Source organism: Chiloscyllium punctatum, chromosome 26 (assembly GCF_047496795.1).
Source record: "Chiloscyllium punctatum isolate Juve2018m chromosome 26, sChiPun1.3, whole genome shotgun sequence".
NCBI classification, from domain to species: Eukaryota; Metazoa; Chordata; class Chondrichthyes; order Orectolobiformes; family Hemiscylliidae; genus Chiloscyllium; species Chiloscyllium punctatum.
Genome location: NC_092764.1, coordinates 72510960 through 72534090, shown reverse-complemented (window position 1 = coordinate 72534090; position 23131 = coordinate 72510960). Strand labels below are relative to the sequence as shown.

At 46.5% G+C, this 23131-nt stretch overlaps 1 protein-coding gene across 2 annotated transcripts in view; it reads left to right on the top strand.

Annotated features, from left to right (window-relative positions):
• vac14 (vac14 homolog (S. cerevisiae)) overlaps positions 1 to 23131 on the top strand; it is a 345026-nt gene that overhangs the window by 68320 nt on the left and 253575 nt on the right. For both annotated transcript variants that reach the window (XM_072547648.1, XM_072547649.1), the window contains 2 exons: positions 2964 to 3018; positions 8411 to 8555. In XM_072547648.1, coding sequence (XP_072403749.1) covers positions 2964 to 3018; positions 8411 to 8555 — 200 coding nt within the window. The remainder of the gene's footprint in view (positions 1 to 2963; positions 3019 to 8410; positions 8556 to 23131) is intronic.

Sequence of the window (23131 nt, the reverse complement as noted above, 5' to 3'; positions counted from 1 at the left end):
TCTGGATGCATCGCAGTGTGGTATGGCAACTGCTTGTTCCAAGACCACAAGAAACTACAGAGAGTTGTGAACACAACCCAGTCCATCACACAAAGCAGTCTCCCATCCGTTGACTCCGTCTATACCTCCAGCTGCCTCGGGAAAGCAGCCAACGTAATCAAAGACCCCTCCCACCCTAGTTGCACTCTCTTCCACCCTCTTCCGTTGGGCAGAAGTTATAAAGGTTTGAATGCACATGCCAGTAGGTTCAAGTTCAGTTTCTTCAGGGCTTTGAACGGACCTCTCAAATGTTAATTCTGATCACTCCTTCTCTTCGGCTGTAACACTGTATTCTGCACTCTTCTGCTATCCTAATGCACTGTGTATGGCATGATATTTCTGTACAGCATGCAAAACGGCACTTTTCACTGTATCGCAATACTTGTGACAACAATAAATCTGTTTATCTAATCTCTTCATGCTGGAGTTCCCTCCAATTTGGTTTCTTCTGAATGAGGGTCACCCACGTGTTGACATGTGGGTTGCATTTCTTGAGGGAATCCTTCAGGGAGTCTTTGGTACATTTCTTTTGTCCTCTTCTCTTTTGAGTCCTGTCCTTGTGCTAGGCACAGAAGGTTTGCTTTGGCAGTTGGAACTCGGAGATCCCAATTATGTAGCCAGCCCAGCAGAGTTTGGTTTCGATTCCTCCGGCTACAGGATATCTTTTACATAGGAATGTTGCTGCACATCAGCAGTCACATGGTCTTTGATGGAAGGTAAGTCCAGTTTCCGGGGCAAGGAAAGCTTGATGCCTGGGGATCTCCCTCCTGCTGCAGCTCTCGTCCGGCACTGCAGCCATTGATGTCAGATGAGTGCCTTCAGCCTGGATCGTCATATTGAGGACTTGTTTTGGATTGAGCTTTGTCTGGCTCCTCCCCTCCAACTTTACTGTTGTGGGTGGCCCTGCTAGGAGTTGAGAACTTCTGGTGGCATCACTCTTGGGATCAACAGCCTGTCCTACGCAGCAAGGTGGCAATCCACGGGAAGGGACATGGTGTGCAAGGAGTCTCACTGCATAATTCCCGAGGATTCTTTATCAGCCACAGCTAATATTTAGTGGGTGCATCCCAATGCATTATTATTGTATCACACCCCTGGACACTCTGCATTGCTTAGAATGTTGAAATGAGGCCTTGAGTTGTAGTCATACTCGTGTAACTCCATGACTTAATGCCGTTTTGAATTTAAATTGCTAAAAGCTGCCCCGGATTCTTTCAGATGATCCATGTTCTTTGACAATTATATCTTCTAATTTTGCACAGTTCATTGGTGTCTGAGGTTAATAAGCAGCTTGCCCAGTGGGGTGGTGGGTAGCTTCCTTGCCTGGCCTCTGGTTGACTCGGTCCTGGATCCTACTCTGAGGTTAGCTGACTCTGGCTGGGATCATAGGGAGGAAGGAAGATAGCCTGACCTTCAACCTTGGGCTGTATGCAGCTGCCCCTTGGAGATATCTATCATTCACACTCCTCACTGGTGTCTCAGCCTATTACCAGGGAAATTTGTTGAGAATTTATCACCTTGCTGGCATAAAGTCATGTCATGTTGGCGACTGAGATGGGAGGGAACAAATTCTTGTCCCCCTTTTCTCTGTGTGAAGAATAACAGCCATTTGGCAGCCAGAAAGGGATAAATTGATTTCTGATAGGAGCTAAAGAAATCAAATGTAGGTTTGTTAGGCTGCTGCAAGGTCTGAGGGGTTTAAGGTTTCAGTTGGATAGAATCATAGTGCAATGAAGGAGGCTGTTCAGCCCATCGTATCTGTGTTGGCTGTTTGCATTGTTTTAATACTTGGGTCGAAATTCTGCTGGTTGCCAATCTGCGATTTGAATCCATTTCCCCAGAGCTTTAGACTGGGCTGCTGGGTTATTATGCAGTGATATTACCACTATACTACCTTAACATCCAACAGTAGAGACGGGAGGGAAAGGGCCAGTGAAACTGCGATCCCATTCATTCCATTCCCCTCACTTTTCCACAGAATGGTGTAAATGATTCATTCTCAAGGATGTACAGTTCTGGCTATGGAAAGTCAGCATCGATTCTGCTTCAGCAAAAACACTGTCACCATTGTCCCTCTAATACTTTTCCCAAATGCCTTCAATCTGTGCATTCTGGTTTTCTGGGTGTAGGCCATGAAGGGAACTTAACTGCAATTAATAATTGTGGAATTGCCAGCTAGTCTGAGAGGGGCCATGAAACTGTTATTAACTGCCGTTTTAAAAAAAAACGATCTGGTTCATTAATATCCTTTTGGGTAAGGACTGCCCTTACCTGATCGGAGCTACAAATGACTCCAAACCTTCAATGTTTTGGATGACTTTTAACTGCCCACTGAAATGACCGAGCAAGACATTTGATTCAAGGGTAATTGGGGGTTGGGGAGCAAATGCTGGCCTTGCCAGTGATGCCCACAAAATGGGAGATAAAAATAAACCCCTAAGAGCTGGCAAGCCTTGATTATTTCTCCTTTAACCTTCATGTTGAAACATTCCCTGGTTCTCCAGGAGTTCCTTCAGTCCTTCAGGTTCTCCAAAAGTCTCCAGGAGTTCCTTCAGTCCTGAAACCATTTGGAACAACTCCTGTGCACTCTCCTGCTTTCACAATTTTTCTAATGAACATGGTACGCATTTCTGGCTCCTATTTGTTGATGGTTCATATTCTCCCAGGCTGTCCAACTCCCTGTAAAGGATACTGTTAACAGGGCTTAGAGCTACATACAGATTGTGACCAGCACGCTTATCAGCAGGGAGATGCTCACCTTTAATGGTGTGCTCTAAATTGAGGTAGCATTGCCTCACAATGTGTGGCTGAAAGAGACCAGCAGGGATGGTCAGAACCAGCTAAGGTGATGGGTGGGGTGTGCAGATGTTTAAATTCAGTTTATACAGAGAAGGGATTTAAAATATATTTTCTCCCCCTTCCAGAGTCAAACATGTCCCAGGACTTGAACACCAGCAACAACACTGGCGAGTCTGTCACGTGAGTACCTGAGGTCATCTCACTCCTTCTATAGAATCGCTCCTCGTGGCTAATTGTGCAACATGGTGTTTCATTGAATAGTACAGGTGAGGAAGCATCTACTTTAATCTTCAGTCTGGGCTGATTATTGACTTCCTCTGTGATCCCTGGTCTGGACTGATGTCAGCTTCCACCGTGACCTACCTCTCCAAGTGACTCAGTAACTCCTTTGTATTAGCATGCTTTATTCTGATGCATTGTGATTTTTGCAGCACAGAATGTGTCCGTGAGATAACAAAACACCTCCCACCTCCCTCCCCAACCCCATTCCCGATCACCTGGAAGACTTATTCTGGAGAGCCTCAATCGCTGCACGTTCTGCGTATTTCCAATTCTGCACTAAGCATGTATTCCTCTGCTGAAGGCATGAGAAGTTTAATGCAATGTCTTTTCATGTTGAAGTGGGAATCTGGTTCCCATATCCTGTGTTCTAATGTGAGTGGAGAATTCTAACATATCCTCTTGGAAGAGGTTTATTCATTACAATCCATGTCCTCTAGCACTGGGAACATAGTTCAATTTATGTACAATTCACTCAAGTCTCCATTCTGAAATTTAAACTTGAAGGTTTCAAAATTCTCTTGTGGTATACCTCTGTAAATCACCCATTCAACAGGCTTTGTTTTCAATCACAGTTCCATTAACATCTGGTCTGAATTTATCTAAACTGAAAATACTCAGCAGAGTGTTCACCCTCGCTCAATCCTAGCGACCAATTCCAGACCCAGTACACACTGCCCTGTGTGGAGATGGGCTTTCAGTACGTGGATAACCTTTATATAATGTATGAGTGTCACCAGGTGCCCCACTTGCAGCACTCTCAGCCATTGTCTGCACCAAGGTTAGCAGTCTCTGGTTGATTACCTGGAGTGAATCAGACAGATTTATGGTGGGATTGCTAATGTTGGCGATGCAAGGCACATAATAAAGGAGTGGCTGATTTGTGCTTTGCTCTCTGTAGGTGAATGTCTCATTAAAATAGGCCAAAGAGAGAAGCATTTGCATTTATACAGCTTTCTTAACGTCAGGATGATTCAAAGTGTTTTATAACCACCGGAAACCATGCCAAAATCATGGGAACTAATTTGCACACAAGAAACATCTATAAACAGTCATGTTAAGATGAAACATGTGCAATGTTTGACAGTGTTTTTATGACAATAGTTTGGGGATTAAAATCAGTTGTGGGGCGAACTCCCTTGTTCGCAAAGTAGTTCTAAGAGCTATTTTATGTCTATCTGAGAGGGCAGATAGTACCCTCTATTAGGTGACATAGATATTAATCCTATCAGCAGTTGTGCACTGGTTCTGTGCCATCCTGCATTGTACAAGTCTCAGAAACAGGATTTGAACTCAGCTGCTCAATGAGCCATGGCTGATAGGTTAGGGAATGTACTCTAGCATGTCGATGAACTGTCTGATTATGAGGATATATTTCCCCAGTGAAGGCGACCTTTGCCGCAAAGGCGCCACTTTTATGAGTGTAATGCCCTCAATGAGATTAAGTGAGCAGTTTGTTTTCTTGTGTAGACTGTAACTTGTGTCATGATGCATGCAGCAGGATTGAGCCACTGCATGCGCTTGTGGCTAAGACCAGATTCTGTTCATTCCACCGTGCCAATAATTGAGCATTTTAAAGATGAATAATCGGACAAGGATCATTGTTTCCCAAGATAATGGTGCTATCAATCCCAGGCTTAAAGCTGTGGTGATTTATAATACCTCCCATCACTTGTTTACACGTTTTTGAATGGTGAAGCAATGAACAGAAATTTTCAATACCTGTTATTGAAAGGAGAGTGCTCTGCAATTTGTTTGCAGAATCACAGTCCTTCCCTTCCTGCTCTTAAATGGAGGCTGGGAGAAGATCTTCTCAAGTTTTGCAGTCAACTGTCAGAATCTGGGTGCTGGGAAAGAGTGGGAGATGGTGTGTGGGCTTGCATTGCTTTCTTCATTTCAATCATTTGATGTCCTCCCTGTCTCTTTGCACGCAGTGCGTTTCTAATTATTTTGGCACTTGTGTGACACTAAGCAAGCTACTTACCCCTTGTGACAAATTTCTCCTTGTCTTATCACTCTGAAATAATCAATTTTATTTTGTTTCTATCTCTGTCTCACTTAAATGGTCTAGTTTCTCCTGATTGGTGAGGGATGTTTGGTCTAGTGCTTTGCCCTGTATAGGAAACTGTTGCATTGAGGGATTACTGAGGTCCTTGATGTAATGGATGAGGACCACAACTCTCTGGGACAGGCTATAAAGCCAGATGTTCTCTTCCTCTGAGCTTTTGCAACTTGGGTCATTGAGAAGGAAAGCTATTATAGACAGGACACCAACTCGCGGAATGTTTCAGGGAACATCTCTGGGACACATGTACCAAACAGCCCACTGCCCTGTGGCCGACCACTTCAACTCCCCCTCCCACTCCCCCAAGGACATGCAAGTCCTGCGCCAAATCCAAGATACCTGGAGGAAGAACTCCTCATCTTCTGCTTTGAGACTCTCCAGCCAGACATAACATGACTGTTTATAGATGGTTCTTGTGTGCAAATTAGTTTCCATGATTTTGGCATTGCAACAGTAGTCTGGTGGCTGTAAAACACTTTGAGGCATCCTGACGTTAAGAGTGCTATGTTGAGTGGATGGTTTGTACGGCATCAGCATCAATTTCACCAGTTTGATCACCTCCCCTCCCCCCAACACCTCATCTCCGATCAAACCTTCCACCCTCTTGAACTGTCCCACCTGTCCATCTTCCTTCCCACCTATCTGCTTTACCCTCCCCTCCGACCGAACCAGAAGACACAGCTTAAAAATAAGGGGTAGGCCATTTAGGACAGAGATGAGGAGAAACTTCCTCACCCAGAGAGTGGTGGGTGTGTGGAATGCTCTGCCCCAGAATGCTCTTTCCTCCCCAAGCCCCATCCACACCCTCCTATTTATCTCTCAGCCCCCACCCACCCACATTCCTGATGAAGGGCTTATGCCCGAAGCATTGATTCTCCTGCTGCTTAGACACTGCGTAACCTGCTGTGCTTTTCTAGCACCACACTCTGCTACTGATTTCACAGGACCGGGAAAATTACTTGACGGGAGGGTGTGGGGTCAGGTTTAAGTGGATTTAGTGTATAAACAGAGCTGCTCATTTACTGCTGACTCAGCCAAGTTAATCTTATCCAAGGCCAACCTATGAAAACTCACTAATCCAAATTGGATTCCTGTTCTTTGAATGGAGGGAATTCTTTGTTCAGTAGATTGTTCCAACTAGGTGAAATATTAATTGGGTGTTGAATTGGCCATTAATATCATTTAATCCCAAATTAAATTTCTGTTTGCAATTTTGACAAAGCATGGTCTGGTCTTTGGCTACAGATAGTTTACTTCATTGGCATTCATGGGGAGATGCTGATAGTGAAGTGGACATTTCTTAGACTAACTAGAGGCACAGGCTAATGCCGGGGGGGCGGGGAGGAGCATAGCAGCTGGTGGAATTAAAATTCAATTAATGAAAAAAAATCTGAATTTGGAAACTGGTCTCAATGACACAGAGAAATTTTGTCAGTTGTCATAAAAACCGATCTAGTTCATGAATGCTCTTTAAGATGGAAATCTGTCACCCTCATCTGCGATGCCAGTGTGGCTCCAGACCCACAACGTGATTGACTCTTAACTGCCCTCTGAAATGACCCACTCTGTTGCATTAAACAGCTACGGAACAGTCAAAAGAATGAAATTAAGTGAACCACCCGGTGTTGACCTAGGCACTGACAAATGTTTGTTTTTGTAAGGTATGATTCTGAGAGTTTGCCCAGGCACCACCAGTCTGTGTGGGCAGAGGGGACAGTGGCATGCTGATGTAGAGTAAGGAAGGAGTTGTCTTGACAGCTGTCCTTATTGACTCCATACCCTAATAAGTTTCATGGCATCAGGGCAAGGAAACCTCCTGCTGATTGCCACTTTCTTTGATAAGTCAAAGCTCCTCCATGTTGAACATCTTTTGGCAGATGCAGTGATCATCACAAGGACACAAAATGTACTCTGGATGACAGACTTCAATGTCAATCACCAAGCCTGGCTGACCGTGCCCTAAAGGATATAGCTGCTAGACTGAGTCTGCAGCAGGTGATGAGTGAACAAACAAGAGGTTAAAATATACTTCATAACCAGCATCCCTAACCATGATAGGATCAGTAGGAATGACCACCACACAGTTCTTATAGAGACAATCTCCATCTTCACGTTGAAGATATCCTCCATTGTGTTGTGTGCTAAGATTTCAAACAGATCTTGCAGTTCAAATCTGGGCAGCCATGAGGTGCTATGGGTCATCAGTGGTAGCAAAATTGTATTCACCCACAATCTGTAACGTTATGCCCCACCATATTCCCCACTCTATTATTACCATAAAGCTGGGGGATTTACTCTGGTCAATGTAAACTACAGGAGGGCATACCAACAGCAGCAGCGTCACCCATCTGTAAGACATGAAGAGACACGCGGGAATACTCCCACCTGCAAGTACCCATCTATCCACACCATGTCCTGCCTGGGAACTACGTTGCTATTGTTTCACTGTCACTGGATCCAAATACTGTAACTGCCTTCCCCTAGCTACTGTGGATTCACCCAAGGACTGTAGTGGTTCAAGAAGGCAGCTCACAACCACCTTCTGAAGGACAGTTAGGGTAAATCATCAAAAGCCATCCTAGCCAGCAGTGGTCATGTTTTGTGAAGTAATTTTTTAAACTATTAATCTACAGCCAGAACCAACTGCATTTTTGTAACCCTGCAGTGATATTTAGTTCAGTGCTATCACCATCCTCAGTGCGGTGCAGTCTGAATCAGATTTTTTTAGATTAGATTAGATTCCCTACAGTGTGGAAACAGGCCCTTCGGCCCAACAAGTCCACACCGACCCTCCGAAGAGCAACCCACCCAGACCCATTCCTCTACAAATGCACCTAACACTAGGGGCAATTTAGAATGGCCAATTCACCTAACCTGCACATGTTTGGACTGTGGGAGGAAACCGGAGCACCCGGAGGAAACCCACACAGACACAGGGAGAATGTGCAAACTCCACACACACCAGTTGCCCGAGGTGGGAATTGAACCCAGGTCTCTGGCGCTGTGAGGCAGCAGTGCTCACCACTGAGCCACCGTGCCGCCCTAATTGAAACGAACATCGAGTTTTGTTAAAGTTTTGTTTCATGGTGATGCCTTCTGTCAGGTAGTCATTGTTTGATATGGCATAACTCCTCATAGTTTGCAGTTGATTATTTTACCCCCCCCCCCCCCTCTCCTTTTGCCCCTTTTTAATAACAATATTGATAAAGCTGCTTACTACTTGTACAGGATAGACCATTCTCAGGAAGCCCTCGATTTAGATGGAATCGTGCTGGTGCTCGATCGGCATCTTCATGACACAGTTACAGGAATGATGACAAGAATTGCTGTCTTGAAGTGGTTATATCACCTTTATATCAAAACTCCCAGGAAGGTAAGAGCTACGGGTAAATTGCAGCATGGTTCCAGCTGTCTGGAACGTAGTCCTTCGTATATGTTGCCTTTATTTTAATACTTCCAAGTGAATCAAATGTCCTGGGTTGCTTTCAGGGATCTTGTCCTATGAGCCAATATTGGGTCAGGTGATAAAATGCTTAGTCTTAAGCCTGTTAAAATAAGACAGTGAGGTACAGAGAGATGGACAATTTTAAACAGTGAATTCTGGAGCTTGGGGACTTACCATCTGAAGGCACAGCCATCATTTAAGTGATTAAAATCAGGGGTTTCCCAAAAGGCCAGAGCACAGATATCTCGACGTTAAAAGCAGAACTACTGTAGATGCTGGAAACTTGAAATCTAAACAGGAAACGCCAGAGAAACTCAGCTTAAGAACGGGCAGCAGAATTATGGCAGAGCTTAAGTTTATGGATCATAAAAACTGTAAATCTGACCAGGAGTGTTTTCGAATAATCAAGGTTAGAGGTAACAGAAATATGATGAAGGGCTTGATTGCAGTTGTACCAAGACCTTAAACAGCCATAACCACCTTCCTTTGTGCCAGGTTTGACTCCAACTAGTAGAGAGCTCTGGGGCTTTTTGATACCGCACTTGATCAAATCAAAAGCAGTCACTATAATTCACCTCAGGAATTCAGCTGTTTGTCCATGTTTGGAAAGGCTGTAATGAGCTAAGTGATCCTAGCAGAATCCAAATTGAGCATGAATGAGCAGGATATTGCTGAGAAAGTGCAGCGTTGTAGCCCTTTGTCATGTTCCTAATTTTGTGAGTCGACTGAAGGTGGTAATTGACCACGTTGGATTTGTCCTGGGACGTTTTTCCCCATTATCAGACAGATGCCAGTTTTTAGCTGTACCAGAACACCGTGATTAGGGGTACGTTGCACCACTAGTTTTCATTGCTGCTTCCAGAATGTTTTCCAGAATGCTGGTAGCTCCCCAAATCCTTTGCAGTACCCTGTGCTTTTGGCTGTTTCTTGAAATCATGATGATCCATGATGTTGGAAGCCTGAGGAAGAGGGTCACGTAGATTATCCACTTTGCATTGCTGGCTGATAATGGTTAGAAATGCTTCAGTCTTTTGTACTGGTGTTATAAATTATGGAGCGTTAAAACTGGAAAAGATCAGAAAAGTTTTGCAGCTGATACAACTTAGATACAGGAGTAAGTCATTCAGCCCCTCCTGCCATGCAATGAGATCAGAGCTGAGCTGTGATCTAACTCCATGTACCTGCCTTTGGCCCATATCCTTTAATACCTTTGCTAAACAAAAACGTATCAATCTCAGATTCAAGATTAGCTACTGATGCTGCAACCGCTGGTATTTGCAGATGAGTTCCAAACCTGTTCTACCCTTTGTGTGCAGAACTGCTTCAGAACATTTCTCTTGAATGGTTTGGCCCTAATTCGGAGACTAGAATCTCCAACCAGCGAAAATAGTTTACTTTTATCTACCCTGTCTTGCTCTGTTACTATCTTGAAGACTTCAATCGGATCACCCCTTGACATTATAAATTCGAGAGGAAGCAGGTCTAATTGGTGTAATTTCTCCTCCTCATAACTTAACTCCTGGCAAGTGGTGAATGAAACGTGCGTAACTGGCTGGCAATGCTTGGAAAAGCCAATGATCATTCTGCAAATGGGCATCACGTATGAAACCACCTGGTGACAGCGGACACCACTGTGAATCAATCTTCATGTATTAATCTCCAGCAGACTGTCAGCAAATGGGCTCAAACCCAAGTGCTGGAGGAACTTGGCAGGTTATGCTGCATCTATGGAGGAAGAAACCAAGTAAATGCTTCAAGTCCAAAACAGCTGTGACACTCCTGAGATGCTGCCAGAGTTTGCCAAAACTTTGTGTCTATTTCTGATGCCCAGTATCTGCAGAATGTTGCCTTTGTGTCAGAGCTGCAGCAGATTTGGATACACAGTTAGGTCACTGAACTGATGTTAGTGCTATGAAGTGACTTTTAAGAACATCAGCCGAAATGAGAAGATTTCCCTCCTCCACCTCCACCCCCCCCCCCCCCCCCCCCTCCTCCACTAACCTATTGAGGATATTCCTTTGTTCCCTGACCTTGTGCCTTTAAATTGAAGAAGTGTGGCGGCACGGTGGCTCAGTGGTTAGCACCGCTGCCTCACAGCCCCAGGGACCTGGGTTTGATTCCAGCCTCGGGTGACTGTCTGTGTGGAGTTTGCACATTCACCCCGTGTCTGCGTGGGTTTCCTCTGGGTGCTCCGGTTTCCTCCCACAGTCCAAATGCGCAAGTCAGGTGAATTGGCCATGCTAAATTGCCCATAGTGTTAAGTGCATTAGTCAGGGATAAATAAAGGGTATGGGATGGGTCGGTTGCTGTTTGGAGGGTCGGTGTGGACTCTATGGGCTGAAGGGCCTGTTTCCATACTGTAGGGAATTTAACATAATCTAAAGTGCCATGAACTTATAGGAACCAACCGTGGAAAAAGAGAGTCCATTTAGATGATGTTGATGCCACCAAACGTTGTCTGAGTTTTATCCATGGAGTCCTTGTGATGTGTAGCACATAGTGTTAAGTGTTTTAAAACTAAAGGCCCTGCAATTGCACTACCCATGCGTGTTGGTGTTGAATGTTTAAAGGTGCCATCACACGTCCTCAGGCACTTGCACAGTGTAGAATATACAGCAGTGATTCAGGATTTCATTGGGACATTTGATCAGAGTTGGTGCTGATTGTGCTTGACTTCTGTATGACAGGCACGCTGCTGCTGTGTGGGTCAAATAGTGGCTCGAACAGCGATTTAAAATTATACGCAAGTCCCAGCTAACTTATCCCATTTGTGCGGAAAGGAAAGGGTCAATACATGAATAAAATGAGAGAGAGCTGGAGAAACATAGCAGCAGGGATGGAAGCACCTGTGGTGACAGTACAAACTTAATGATTTGAGTCCAAAATGATTCTTCTTTAGAACTGAAGACAGCTGGAAAGGGATGGGTTTCATACTTGAGAAAAAGATTAGAGAGGAGCAAGTGGAACAGACTGTAAATGATACATAGTTGTTCTCTTGAATGTGCTGGGAAATGGGGAACTGTTCCGATCATTATGTGGCTGCTTAGGTTTACCCTGGAACCGCGCAGTGTTCAACCTATGTGTCACAAATACTGGGAGCTGTCAAATCAAGCAAGCTGCATGATTCACATTTTGTTGTAGATCTGCTCAGTTTTGACCTCTGTGTCTTACCTATCCTGCCCATGTGAGGCTTGACTCTTGGGTTCAACACATCTGCACTGCCAGTATACAAACACATGGATAAACGAGGAGCAGGAAGAGGTCATTCTGTCGTTCAAATCTGCTTTACCGTTCGGTAATATCATGGCTAATCCATTTGTATTCCCAATTCCCATTGATCCATGATGACTTTCAGTTCCCTTGCCTTACGAGAATCTGTGTACTTCTGCTTTCAAAATATTTTATGAAACACTTTACTAGGAACCAGCCTGATTTTTCTCTCCACTCTCCCTCCTCATCCAACAGCATTGAGTGCAGTCAGAGCCTCCACCACTGCCTCAGCCCACATTAACTGACTCTGTCCATATCTGAAACCACTCTGCTCTGTGAGTCACTCACAGTAAATGTACCAGTGGGAACATTGGAGCAGCTTTACTTCATGATTTAAATACTGCCAATCAGCGCATCTCCTTTAGAAAGATAGGCTTTACATGGGCTGCAGTATTAAGCTGCGATCAATGAGCTTTTCTTTGTCTGATCAATAAGTTTTAATTCAAGGAAATAATTGGTTACCAGCCTCACTCAGTACATTCAGGCATTCCTGCTGGTGCAGCTTCAATCAGTATTTTCGATGGATTAGCTCTGTGATGTGACTTTAAATAGAAATTATTATAAGGAGGGTGGAGGGCAGGAATGCCAGGCACTCAGATGCACCAGTTCAATGCAAGAGAACCCAAGACAAACGCATGAAGCTGGAATTGCATAGTTTCACCCTTTGGGCTGTAATGAAGATGAGAGAATGTGAAAGGAGCAGGATAATTTCAGAGGGTACTAGCTGTGGTGAGTATTCCCAACGAAAGAACAGATTTGCAGTGATACTTCTACACCTGGGCTCTATTCTAGTTTGGTTGTGTTATACAATGGGGGTGATAAAGGTAATAGGAAGCTTTGTTAGTAAGCAACCTATTTTGTTCAATGGTGTAAATCAACTAGGAGAAAGTGAGGACTGCAGATGCTGGAGATCAGAGTCATAAAGTGTGGTGCTGGAAAAGCACAGCAGGTGAGGCAGCATTTGAGGAGCAGGAGAGTCGACGTTTCGAGCAGAAGCTCTTCTTCAGGAATGTGGCCCACATTCATGGTGAAGAGCTTATGCACGAAATGTCGACTCTCCTCCTCAGATGCTGTTTGACCGGCTGTGCTTTTCCAGCACCACACTTTATGACTCAACATGGTAACTGCTGACAAAGTACAGGTCTTCACACTCCTAATAGCCATGTAATCTCGTATGACTTCCTTGATGATGTAGACTGTCTTGTTCACATTCTAACATTAACTCTTTAGACTTGGCTGGTCACCTCAAGCAGTTTGCACTCACACACAAGGCTTTAGAATATTTCTACAATCTGTAAAGGAGCAATAAATGTGAAATAAATCTGCTGCCTTCCTGTTCATGATCACCTCCCAAAGATGCTGGTTTGTGTTGGGGATCACTTCTTCACAAGTCCCTGCGATATTAACTTCTGACATTGTTTCTTTATCCATGTGCAAGTTCAGGCTCAGGTTGTTGGTGGACTGTTTGACCATCTGGGTCTCCCATATCTCACATGTTGTATGTACGTGTGCCCACACAGTCTTCCGTGAAATAATGATCAGCAACAGAAACCCAGGCTGATTCAGTTTATCCTCCAGCCCCTCTCCAGACCATGTCCACAAAAGATACAGAACTGAGGCATTTCTGCTTAACAGCTGACACACATTCCCTGTTCTCAACACAATCAGCAGCGCTGTTCCGAAAGGGCTTGGAATGCCCTCACAGCTTAATTGGATAAATGTTTAAGCTTAAAGCAGCAAAATACCTCTGGCATTCCGAGGGGTTTTATGGTTCAGCATTCTGAGTTTATAAAGTAATCATGAACTTGTTACCTTCTATATTTGGGATTCATCAGTAGTAGATAATACTTGTTGTGTATTTCTCCCCCAGCCCCATCTGCAGCTGTATGTTAAGCCACCCTGGAGCAGTCCAAGACACACAGCTCCCCGTTATTTGCACAGACTTTGCAAACTCGCACAGTAGGTTATGGACCAAGTGCAGATAAATGAGATTAGTGTAGTTTGGTGTTTGCTGATGACATAGACGTGGTGGGCCGATGGGCCAAAGGGGCAGTTTCTATGCTATGTGACTGTAGGCCGATTATGTCCTGCAGGGACTGGTTGGACTGAAGCCTGTGTTTCTGTGCTGTATGGCTCCGACTTTATAATCGTAATTTTGGTAACACAGCAACTAATTTGTTCCCAAACAACAATGAGAGTATGGACAAATAATCTAGTATGGTGATATTGGTTCATATGTCAAGTGCTGCGTTATGCCTCTGGAGAGGGCTTCAAGCCTGAGAGTTTGTGACTCTGTGCCCAGTGCGGTCTGTCTGAGCTGAGCTGTGACACATTTAAAGCAATCTGGAAAAAGGGCAGCAGAATAGGGTGACACTAAGAGCTCCGAATGGATATATCATCCTCTGCAGCAAAATTCCTTATGATTGGATTCTCTTTATAGCCTGTGCTTCTGCACTCTGTTCTGTTACTTCCACAAGCAAATGTCTTTTAATGCCACCATTTTATGCAATGTGTGTGCAGTCATGTCCTCTCAATGCAGGCCTCTTGTGGGCCTTGCTACAACAGAACTGTTAAAATTGCTCAGCCTCCTGCTTCCAGTGAGCCAGAGCTGGCATAAAACGCCCACTTGCCCCCATAAAGGCCAAATAACTACACACCGTGTTGTCTGAGGAAATTAATTTTCTATAAATAAAACCAAATTAAGTCACATCAACAACTTTGGTTTTTCTTTAGGTTTAACTACGTATGGGTTGTATTTTGGAAGTAAGTTTAGTTGATTCCTCTTGTTTTCCTCTGACTTCAACTTCTGAATAGCAGATAATCAGGATCATTGCTGATTAGCAGGTTAGCATTGCTGCCTCAGTGCCAGGGTCCTAGGTTCAATTCCAGCCTCGGGCGACTGTCTGTGTGGAGTTTGCACATTCTCCCCGTGTCTGCGTGGGTTTCCTCCAGGTGCTCCGGTTTCCTCCCTCAGTCCAGAGATGTGCAAGTTAGGTGAATTGGCCATGGTAAATTGCCCATAGTGTTAGGGGCTTTAGTCAGCAGGAAATGGGTCTGGCTGGGTTACTCTTCGGAGGGTCGGTGTGGACTGGTTGTGCTGAAAGGCCTGTTTCCACACTGTAGGAAAGCTAATTCAATCTAATTATGGCTTTCTCTTTATGCCCCTGAAACTTCCTTTACCCTGCACACATTTTCCCAAAGGATGTCGTGTTCAACTTTTATAAATCATTGGTTAAGTCTTAACGGACGTATTGTGTACAGTCCCGGGCGCCACAGTATTAGGAAGGATACGAAGGGCTCAGAGAGGCGATAGAGGAGATTTACTCGAACATTCAAAGGGTTGAGAGACTTCAGTCATTTGGAGAGATTGGTAAAGCTGGGGACTGTCCTCCTTAGGATAGAGAAGATTATGGGGGTATTTTGCTGTCCAAGATCATGGGTTTAGATGTGCTCTATGAGGCTAAATCGTTCCCAATGAGCAGAAAGGTCAGGCGCCAGAGAACACAACTTGAAGGTAGATGGCTTGAGAGCCAGAGGAGAAATCAGCACTTCTCTACACACAGAGAGATGTGATCAGGAGTGTGCCATCTGGAAGGGTGGTGGAAGCAAGTTCAGATTGGATAAATATTTAAAGGGGAGAGGTTTGAGAACAGCAGAGAGATAAGATTAATTTGTCACCCTTTAAAACAACAGCAGAGGTGTGATGACCTTGAATGGCTTCTGATACTGAGATTTGACGATTTCTATAGATTTTTTTCTGCTATTCTACCTGAATCTTTCACTCTGTTTTGTCCATCTGAGCAGGAGACTTGGAAATGTTTACTCAGAGACATTCCTTTGCCAGGTTTAAAATTTAAAGCTGACTGTCAGTTAACTGTCAATCGTCATTAATTGTTGTATCTGCCAAATAGTCAGTGCTGTTCTCATGCGGACTAATATTGTTCCTCTCTGAATTGATACTTTTTGCAAATTGTCCTGAGTGCAAGATGAAAAGTTTTGACAGCATATTTTATCCAGCAATGCACATTTCTAAAGGTGAAATTATCGATGCTTCTTGATGAAGGGCTTTTGCCCGAAACATCGATTTTCCTGCTCTTCAGATGCTGCCTGACCTGCTGTGCTTTTCCAGCACCACTCTAATCTTGACTCTAAACTTCAGCATCTGCAGTACCCACTTCTGCCTAGTCTTATCTATGCTTCATCCAGGCTATAGTTCAAACTTGCTATGATTGTGGTAGCAATTGAAGGTTGGTCAGGTTCATTTCAGCCCTTGTTCTGCTTGAGAATAAGATTCACTTTTGCTGCTTTTGCATCTGCTGGCGTTGTAGCCTGGGTGCAAGGATGCCTGCCTTGAAGAAGTTTTCCTCCTCTCTCTACAAGAATCTCAGGGAGTCCCTCTCCCACTGCAACTCCCAGGTCATTTCCTCTGCCCTGAAACTCTTCAACCATGTCGTGAAACAAACTCGCTACCACAGCCACATTGGCTTCCTCAGTGCCTGCCTCCGTAACCAACTCATCCCACACGGACTCCAGACCACCTTTAAACCAGCAGAGTTCGGACCCAAACAAGACAAACAGTACAGACTACAGATTCAAAAACACCAGCAACAGTTCTCCTTCAAGATCCTCCGCTCCACACTTGCAGCAATGTGCCGTCACCTAACCTCTCTACAGTCAGTCCTGCCTCAGCTGAGGGCCACACTCTCTCAGAATTGCAAAGGACCCACTCTGTACTACATCCTCAGGAGAATTCATACTCTCAACAAACAGTATTTCAATTCCATCTCAAACATCAAAAACTGTAAGTACAACAAACTTTTATCCACCCACCTCCATAACCATCACTCCTCAAACATTCCAGAAGATTCCCCTGGCCTTGGAATCTATTTCGCCATTAGCCATGCGGCTGATGCAGCTGCCACCCCCACGCTGATTGATGATGTCACTTCCACCCGCATAATGGCCACTCCCACCCCTCACAATTCCTCATGCATCGCACGTGACATCACTTCCGCCCCTCACATCATCGCTGATGCCACATGCTCAGTGACTCCCGCCACCCCTACTGCCATGATCACCACCACTTCCGCCCCCACTAGCGTCACTCACCTGCATTCTGCTGACATGCCCCCCACTGTCACGATCCCCACCCCCCAGAACCCCAAGGGGAACACTACCCCTGCTCATGACTCCACCCCCATTCCCCCCCACCATCACACCCACTCCAGTTACAGGTTCCGCCCCCACTCCCAGCTCCACACCCACACTAGATCCCAGCTCCCGGCCCTGCCGAGTTTTCACCATCCCCCCCCAGACCTCCCCCTCACTGAGGATGAACGATCAGTCCTCAGCAAAGGACTCACCTTCATCCCCCTCCGTCCACGCATCAATGAATTTAATACACGCCGTGATGTCAAACAATTCTTCCGTCGCCTCCGCCTCCGAGCTTACTTTCACAATCAGGACTCCCGCCCACCTTCCGAGGACCCCTTCGCCCACCTCCAACACACTGCATCCACCTGGACACCCCGCGCTGGCCTATTACCTGCCCTCGACCTCTTCATTTCCAACTGCCACCGGGACATTAACTGCCTCAACTTGTCTACTCCCCTCCCCCACTCCGACCTCTCACCCACACAACACGCAGCCCTCCAATCCCTCTGCTCCAATCCCAACCTCATCATCAAGCCAGCGGATAAACGGGGCGCAGTGGTAGTCTGGCGCACTGACCTCTACATCGCTGAAGCCAAACGTCAACTCGAGGACACCTCTTCCTACTGCCCCCTCGACCATGACCCAACCCCCTATCACCAAACCATCATCTCCCAGATCATACAGAACCTCATCACCTCAGGAGATCTCCCACCCACAACTTCCAACCTCATAGTCCAGGAACCCCACACTGCCCGATTCTACCTCCTTCCAAAGATCGACAAGCCTGACCACCCTGGCCGACCCATTGTCTCAGCATGCTCCTGCCCCACTGAACTCATCTCTACCTACCTTGACACTGTCCTATCCCCCCTAGTCCAGGAACTCCCCACATACGTTCGAGACACCACCCACGCCCTCCACCTCCTCCAAGACTTCCGTTCCCCCAGTCCCCAACGCCTCATCTTCACCATGGATATCCAATCCCTCTACACCTCCATCCGCCATGACCAGGGCCTCCAAGCCCTCTGTTTTTTCCTCTCCAGACGTCCCCAACAGTACCTTTCCACCGAAACTCTCATTCGTTTGGCCGAACGGGTCCTTACCCTTAACAATTTCTCCTTTGAATCCTCCCACTTCCTCCAGACCAAAGGGGTAGCCATGGGCACACATATGGGCCCCAGCTATGCCTGTCTCTTTGTTGGCTACGTAGAGAAGTTGATCTTCCGTAATTACACCGGCACCACTCCCCACTTCTTCCTCTGCTACATTGATGATTGCTTTGGTGCCACCTCGTGCTCCCACGAGGAGGTTGAGCAATTCATCAACTTCACCAACACATTCTACCCTGACCTTAAATTTACCTGGACCATCTCTGACACCTCCCTCCCCTTCCTGGACCTCTCCATCTCCATTAATGACGATCGACTTGACACTGACATTTTTTACAAACCCACCGACTCCCACAGCTACCTGGATTACACCTCTTCCCACCCTACCTCTTGCAAAAATGCCATCCTGTATTCCCAATTCCTCCGCCTCCGCCGGATCTGCTCCCAGGAGGACCTGTTCCACCACAGAACACACCTGGTGGCCGCCTCCTTTAGAGACCGCAATTTCCCTTCCCACGTGGTTAAAGATGCCCTCCAACGCATCTCGTCCACATCCCGCACCTCCGCCCTCAGACCCCACCCCTCCAACCGTAACAAGGACAGAACGCCCCTGGTGCTCACCTTCCACCCTACCAACCTTCGCATAAACCAAATCATCCGCCGACATTTCCGCCACCTCCAAACAGACCCCACCACCAGGAATATATTTCCCTCCCCACCCCTTTCCGCCTTCCGCAAAGACGGTTCCCTCCGTGACTACCTGGTCAGGTCCACGCCGCCCTACCACCCACCCTCCCATCCTGGCACTTTCCCCTACCACTGCAGGAACTGTAAAACCACATTGGGGAAACTGGGCGCCTCCTAGCAGAGCGCTTTAGGGAACATCTCCGGGACACCCGCACCAATCAACCACACCGCCCCATGGCCCAACATTTCAACTCCCCCCTCCCACTCTGCCGAGGACATGGAGGTCCTGAGCCTCCTTCACCGCCGCTCCCTCACCACCAGACGCCTGGAGGAAGAAGGCCTCATCGTCCGCTCGGAACACTTCAACCCCAGGGCATCAATGTGGATTTCAACAGTTTCCTCATTTCCCCTTCCCCCACCTCACCCTAGTCCTAAACTTCCAGCTCAGCACTGTTCCCGTGACTTGTCCGGACTTGTCCTACCTGCCTATCTCCTTTTCCGCCTATCTCCTTTTCCACCTATCCACTCCACCCTCTCCTCCTTGACCTATCACCTTCATCTCCTCCCCCACTCACCCATTGTACTCTGTGCTACTTTCTCCCCACCCCCACCTTCTTCTAGCTTATGTCTCCACGCTTCAGACTCACTGCCTTTATTCCTGATGAAGTGCTTTTGCCCGAAACATCGATTTCGAAGCTCCTTGGATGCTGCCTGAACTGCTGTGCTCTTCCAGCCCCACTAATCCAGAATCTGGCTAACAGCAGCCTGCTGGTGGATATGTAGGGGAATGAACTCCTATGTTCTTCCAATCTGCAGCATCCACCCCATCTCCAACCTCCAAACCTTCCCTTTAGAGACCTGAAGACTGGCTGCACGTATTGGGCTGGACCTGCTATCATCCTTCCTTTCCGCAGCATCTCATTGACACAGTCGCACCAGCTTTGAAGTTCTGAATTGTTAGTTGCCTCGGAATGCATGCCTTTTTCCCCACACAATATCCGGTACTTTGGGGAAAAAAAAGTCTTAAATTTTGCACCTCATCCACACCACCAATCTGTATTGGTATAATGTCCTGTAACATCGTGATTGATGATCTAATTTTGATTGTACTTATTGAGAGAAGAATGTTAGCTAGCCTACCGGAGAGAATATTCTGTGCTGCTTTTGAGTTGCGCTCTGAAGTATTCTGTATCCATCAGAGCTGGCAGATGGAGCTCCAGGTTGCCTCAGCCTGAAGGACAATACCTCCAGCACTGCAGCACTCACTTAGTATTGCCCTGTGATGTCAATCGAGGTTACTTGTCGAGGGTGTGGTGCTGGAAAAGCAGAGCAGGTCAGGAAGCAGCCGAGGAGCAGGAGAATCAACATTTCGGGCATAATCCCTTCATCAGGATGCTCTCCTGCTTGTCAGACACTGTGCTTTTCCAGCACTACACTCTCAAATCTAATCTCCAGCATCTGCAATCCTCACTTTCTTCAACATCCTTCAAGTGCTATCCATTTATAGCTAATGACTCTTAAGTTAATTGGTTGTGAGTTCACAGTCTGGATCGAAGTGCTGCTTTTTGTCAAATCTTTGGGAAACTTGATACATTTTGAAGCGTATTAAATTTTGAGGGGGCTCAACAGGTTAGATGTTGAGAAGATGTTTGCACTAATGGTGAAATCTTGGGCTAGGGGTCATAGTTCCAATTTAAGAAGACATTCATTTCAAACTGAGGTGAGATTGAATTTCTTCCCCCAGAGAGCAATGAATGTCTGGAATTATCTACCCCAAAGTAATAGACGCATAGGTTCATACATCATGGAAACAGGCATTTTCATAGTATACTTTCATAGAATCCATACAGTGTGGAAACAGGCCCTTCGGCCCAACAAATCCACATCGACCATCCAAAAACTATCCCAACCAGTACCCTATTACTCTATATTAACCCCCGACTAACTTTTGATCTCACCAGCCATTCCAATCTGACCCAGTCCCATTTGCCAGCATTTGGCCTGATCCTTCTGAACCCTTACTAGTCATAAACACATTCTTTTAAATGTTGGAGCCTTCACCACTACCTGTGGGAGTTCATTCCACGCTCCTTCCTCCCCATGAAAAAGTTGCCCCTCAGGTCCTTTCTATATATTTCCCCTCTCACCTTAAACCTATGCCCTCTAATTTTGGACTCCCTCACCCAAGGGAAAAGACCTTGGCTATTCATCCTATCCGTGCTCCTCAGCCTCTGACACTCCAGGGAAAATAGTCCCAGCCTCTCCCTATAACTCAAGCCCTCCAGTCCTCGCAACATCCTCGTAAATCTTTTCTGCACTCTCTCAAGTTTAACAACATTGTTCCGATAGAAGGGCACCCAGAATTGTACACAATAGTTTAAAAATGGCCTAACCAGTGCCCTGTACAGTTGCAAGATAATGTCCCAACTCCTATACTCAGTTCTCTGATCAATGAAGGCCAAAAGCCGCCTTCTCCACCTTGTCTACCTGTGACTCCACTTTGAAAAAAACTATCCACCTGGCCACCTGCCATTTTGTTTGGCAACATGTCTCAGGGCCCTGCCATTGTGTATAAGTCCTGCCCTGGTTTTCCTTACTAAAATGCAACAACTCACATTTATCTAAATTAAACTCCAGCTGCTGCTACTCAGACCATTGGACCATCTAACCGAGGTCCCGTTGTACTCTGAGATAATCTTCTTCATTGTCCACTGTACCATTTGTTTTGGCATCATCTGCAAACTCACTAACCATGCCCCTATATTCACATCCAAATCATTTTATATAAATGACGAAAACAGTGGACCTAGCACCAATCCTTGTGGCACACCACTGGTCGCAGGTCTTCAGTCTGAAAAACAATCCCCTACCACCACCTTCTGTCTTCTACCTTCAAGCCAATTTTATATGCAATTGGCTAGCTCACCGATGCCATGTGATCTAATCTTACTAACCACTCCATCGGCATCTTGTCAAATACTTTGAAGTCCATACAGACAATGTTCTGCCTTCTTTGTCACTTCTTCAAAACACTCAAGCTAGTGAGACAAAATTTTCCATGCACAAAGCCATGTTGGCATCTCTGATCAGTGCTGAAAAATGTGTTGCTGAAAAAGCACAGCAGGTCAGGCAGCATCCAGGGAGTAGGAGAATCAATGTTTCGGGCATAAGCTCCTCTTCAGGACTGAGGAAGGTGTGCCAAGCAGGCTAAGATAAAAGGTAGGGAGAGGAGGGACTTGGGGGAGGGGCGTTGGGAATGCGATAGGTGGAAGGAGATTAAGATGAGGGTGATAGGCCGGAGAGGTCAGGAAGAAGATTGCAGGTCAAGAAGGCGGTGCTGAGTCTGAGGGTTGGGACTGAGATAAGGTGGAGGGAGGGGAAATGAGGAAGCTGGAGAAATCTGCATTCATCCCTTGTGATTGGAGGGTTCCGAGGCGGAAGATGAGGCGCTCTTCCTCCAGGTGTCGTGTTGCCATGGTCTGGCGATGGAGGAGGCCAAGGACGTGCATCCCCTTGGCGGAGTAGGAGGGGGAGTTAAAGTGTTCAGCCACGGGGCGGTTGGGTTGGTTTGTGCAGGTGTCCCAGAGGTGTTCTCTGAAACGTTCCGCAAGTAGGCAGCCTGTCTCCCCAATGTAGAGGAGGCCACATTAGGTGCAGCAGATGCAGTAAATGATGTGTACAGGTGCAGGTGAATTTGTGACAGATATGGAAGGATCCCTTGGGGCCTTGGAGGGAAGTAAGGGGGGAGGTGTTTTGCATTTCTTGCAGTTGCAGGGGAAGGTGCCGGGAGTGGAGGTTGGGTTGATGGGGAGTGTGGACCTGACGAGGGAGTCGCGGAGAGAGTGGTCTTTCCGGAATGCTGATTAGGGTCGGGGAGGGAAATATATCCTTGGTGGTGGGGACTGTTTGGAAGTGGCGGAAATGAAGGAGGATGATACGATGTATCTGGAGGTTGGTGGAGTGGTAGGTGAGGACCAGTGGGGTTCTGTCCTGGTGGCGATTGAAGACGCGGGGTTCAAAGGCAGAGGAGCGGGAAGTGGAGGAGATGTGGTGGAGAGCATCGTCAACCACGTCTGAGGGGAAATTGCAGTCTTTGAAGACCGCATGTCCTCCACTTCCCACTCCTCCGCCCTTGAACCCCGCAATGTCCCCTCAGACGTGGTTGACGATGCTCTCCACCACATCATCTCCACTTCCCGCTCCTCCGCCCTTAAACCCCGCCCCTCCAATCGCCACCAGGACAGAACCCCACTGGTCCTCCCCTACCACTCCACCAACCTCCAG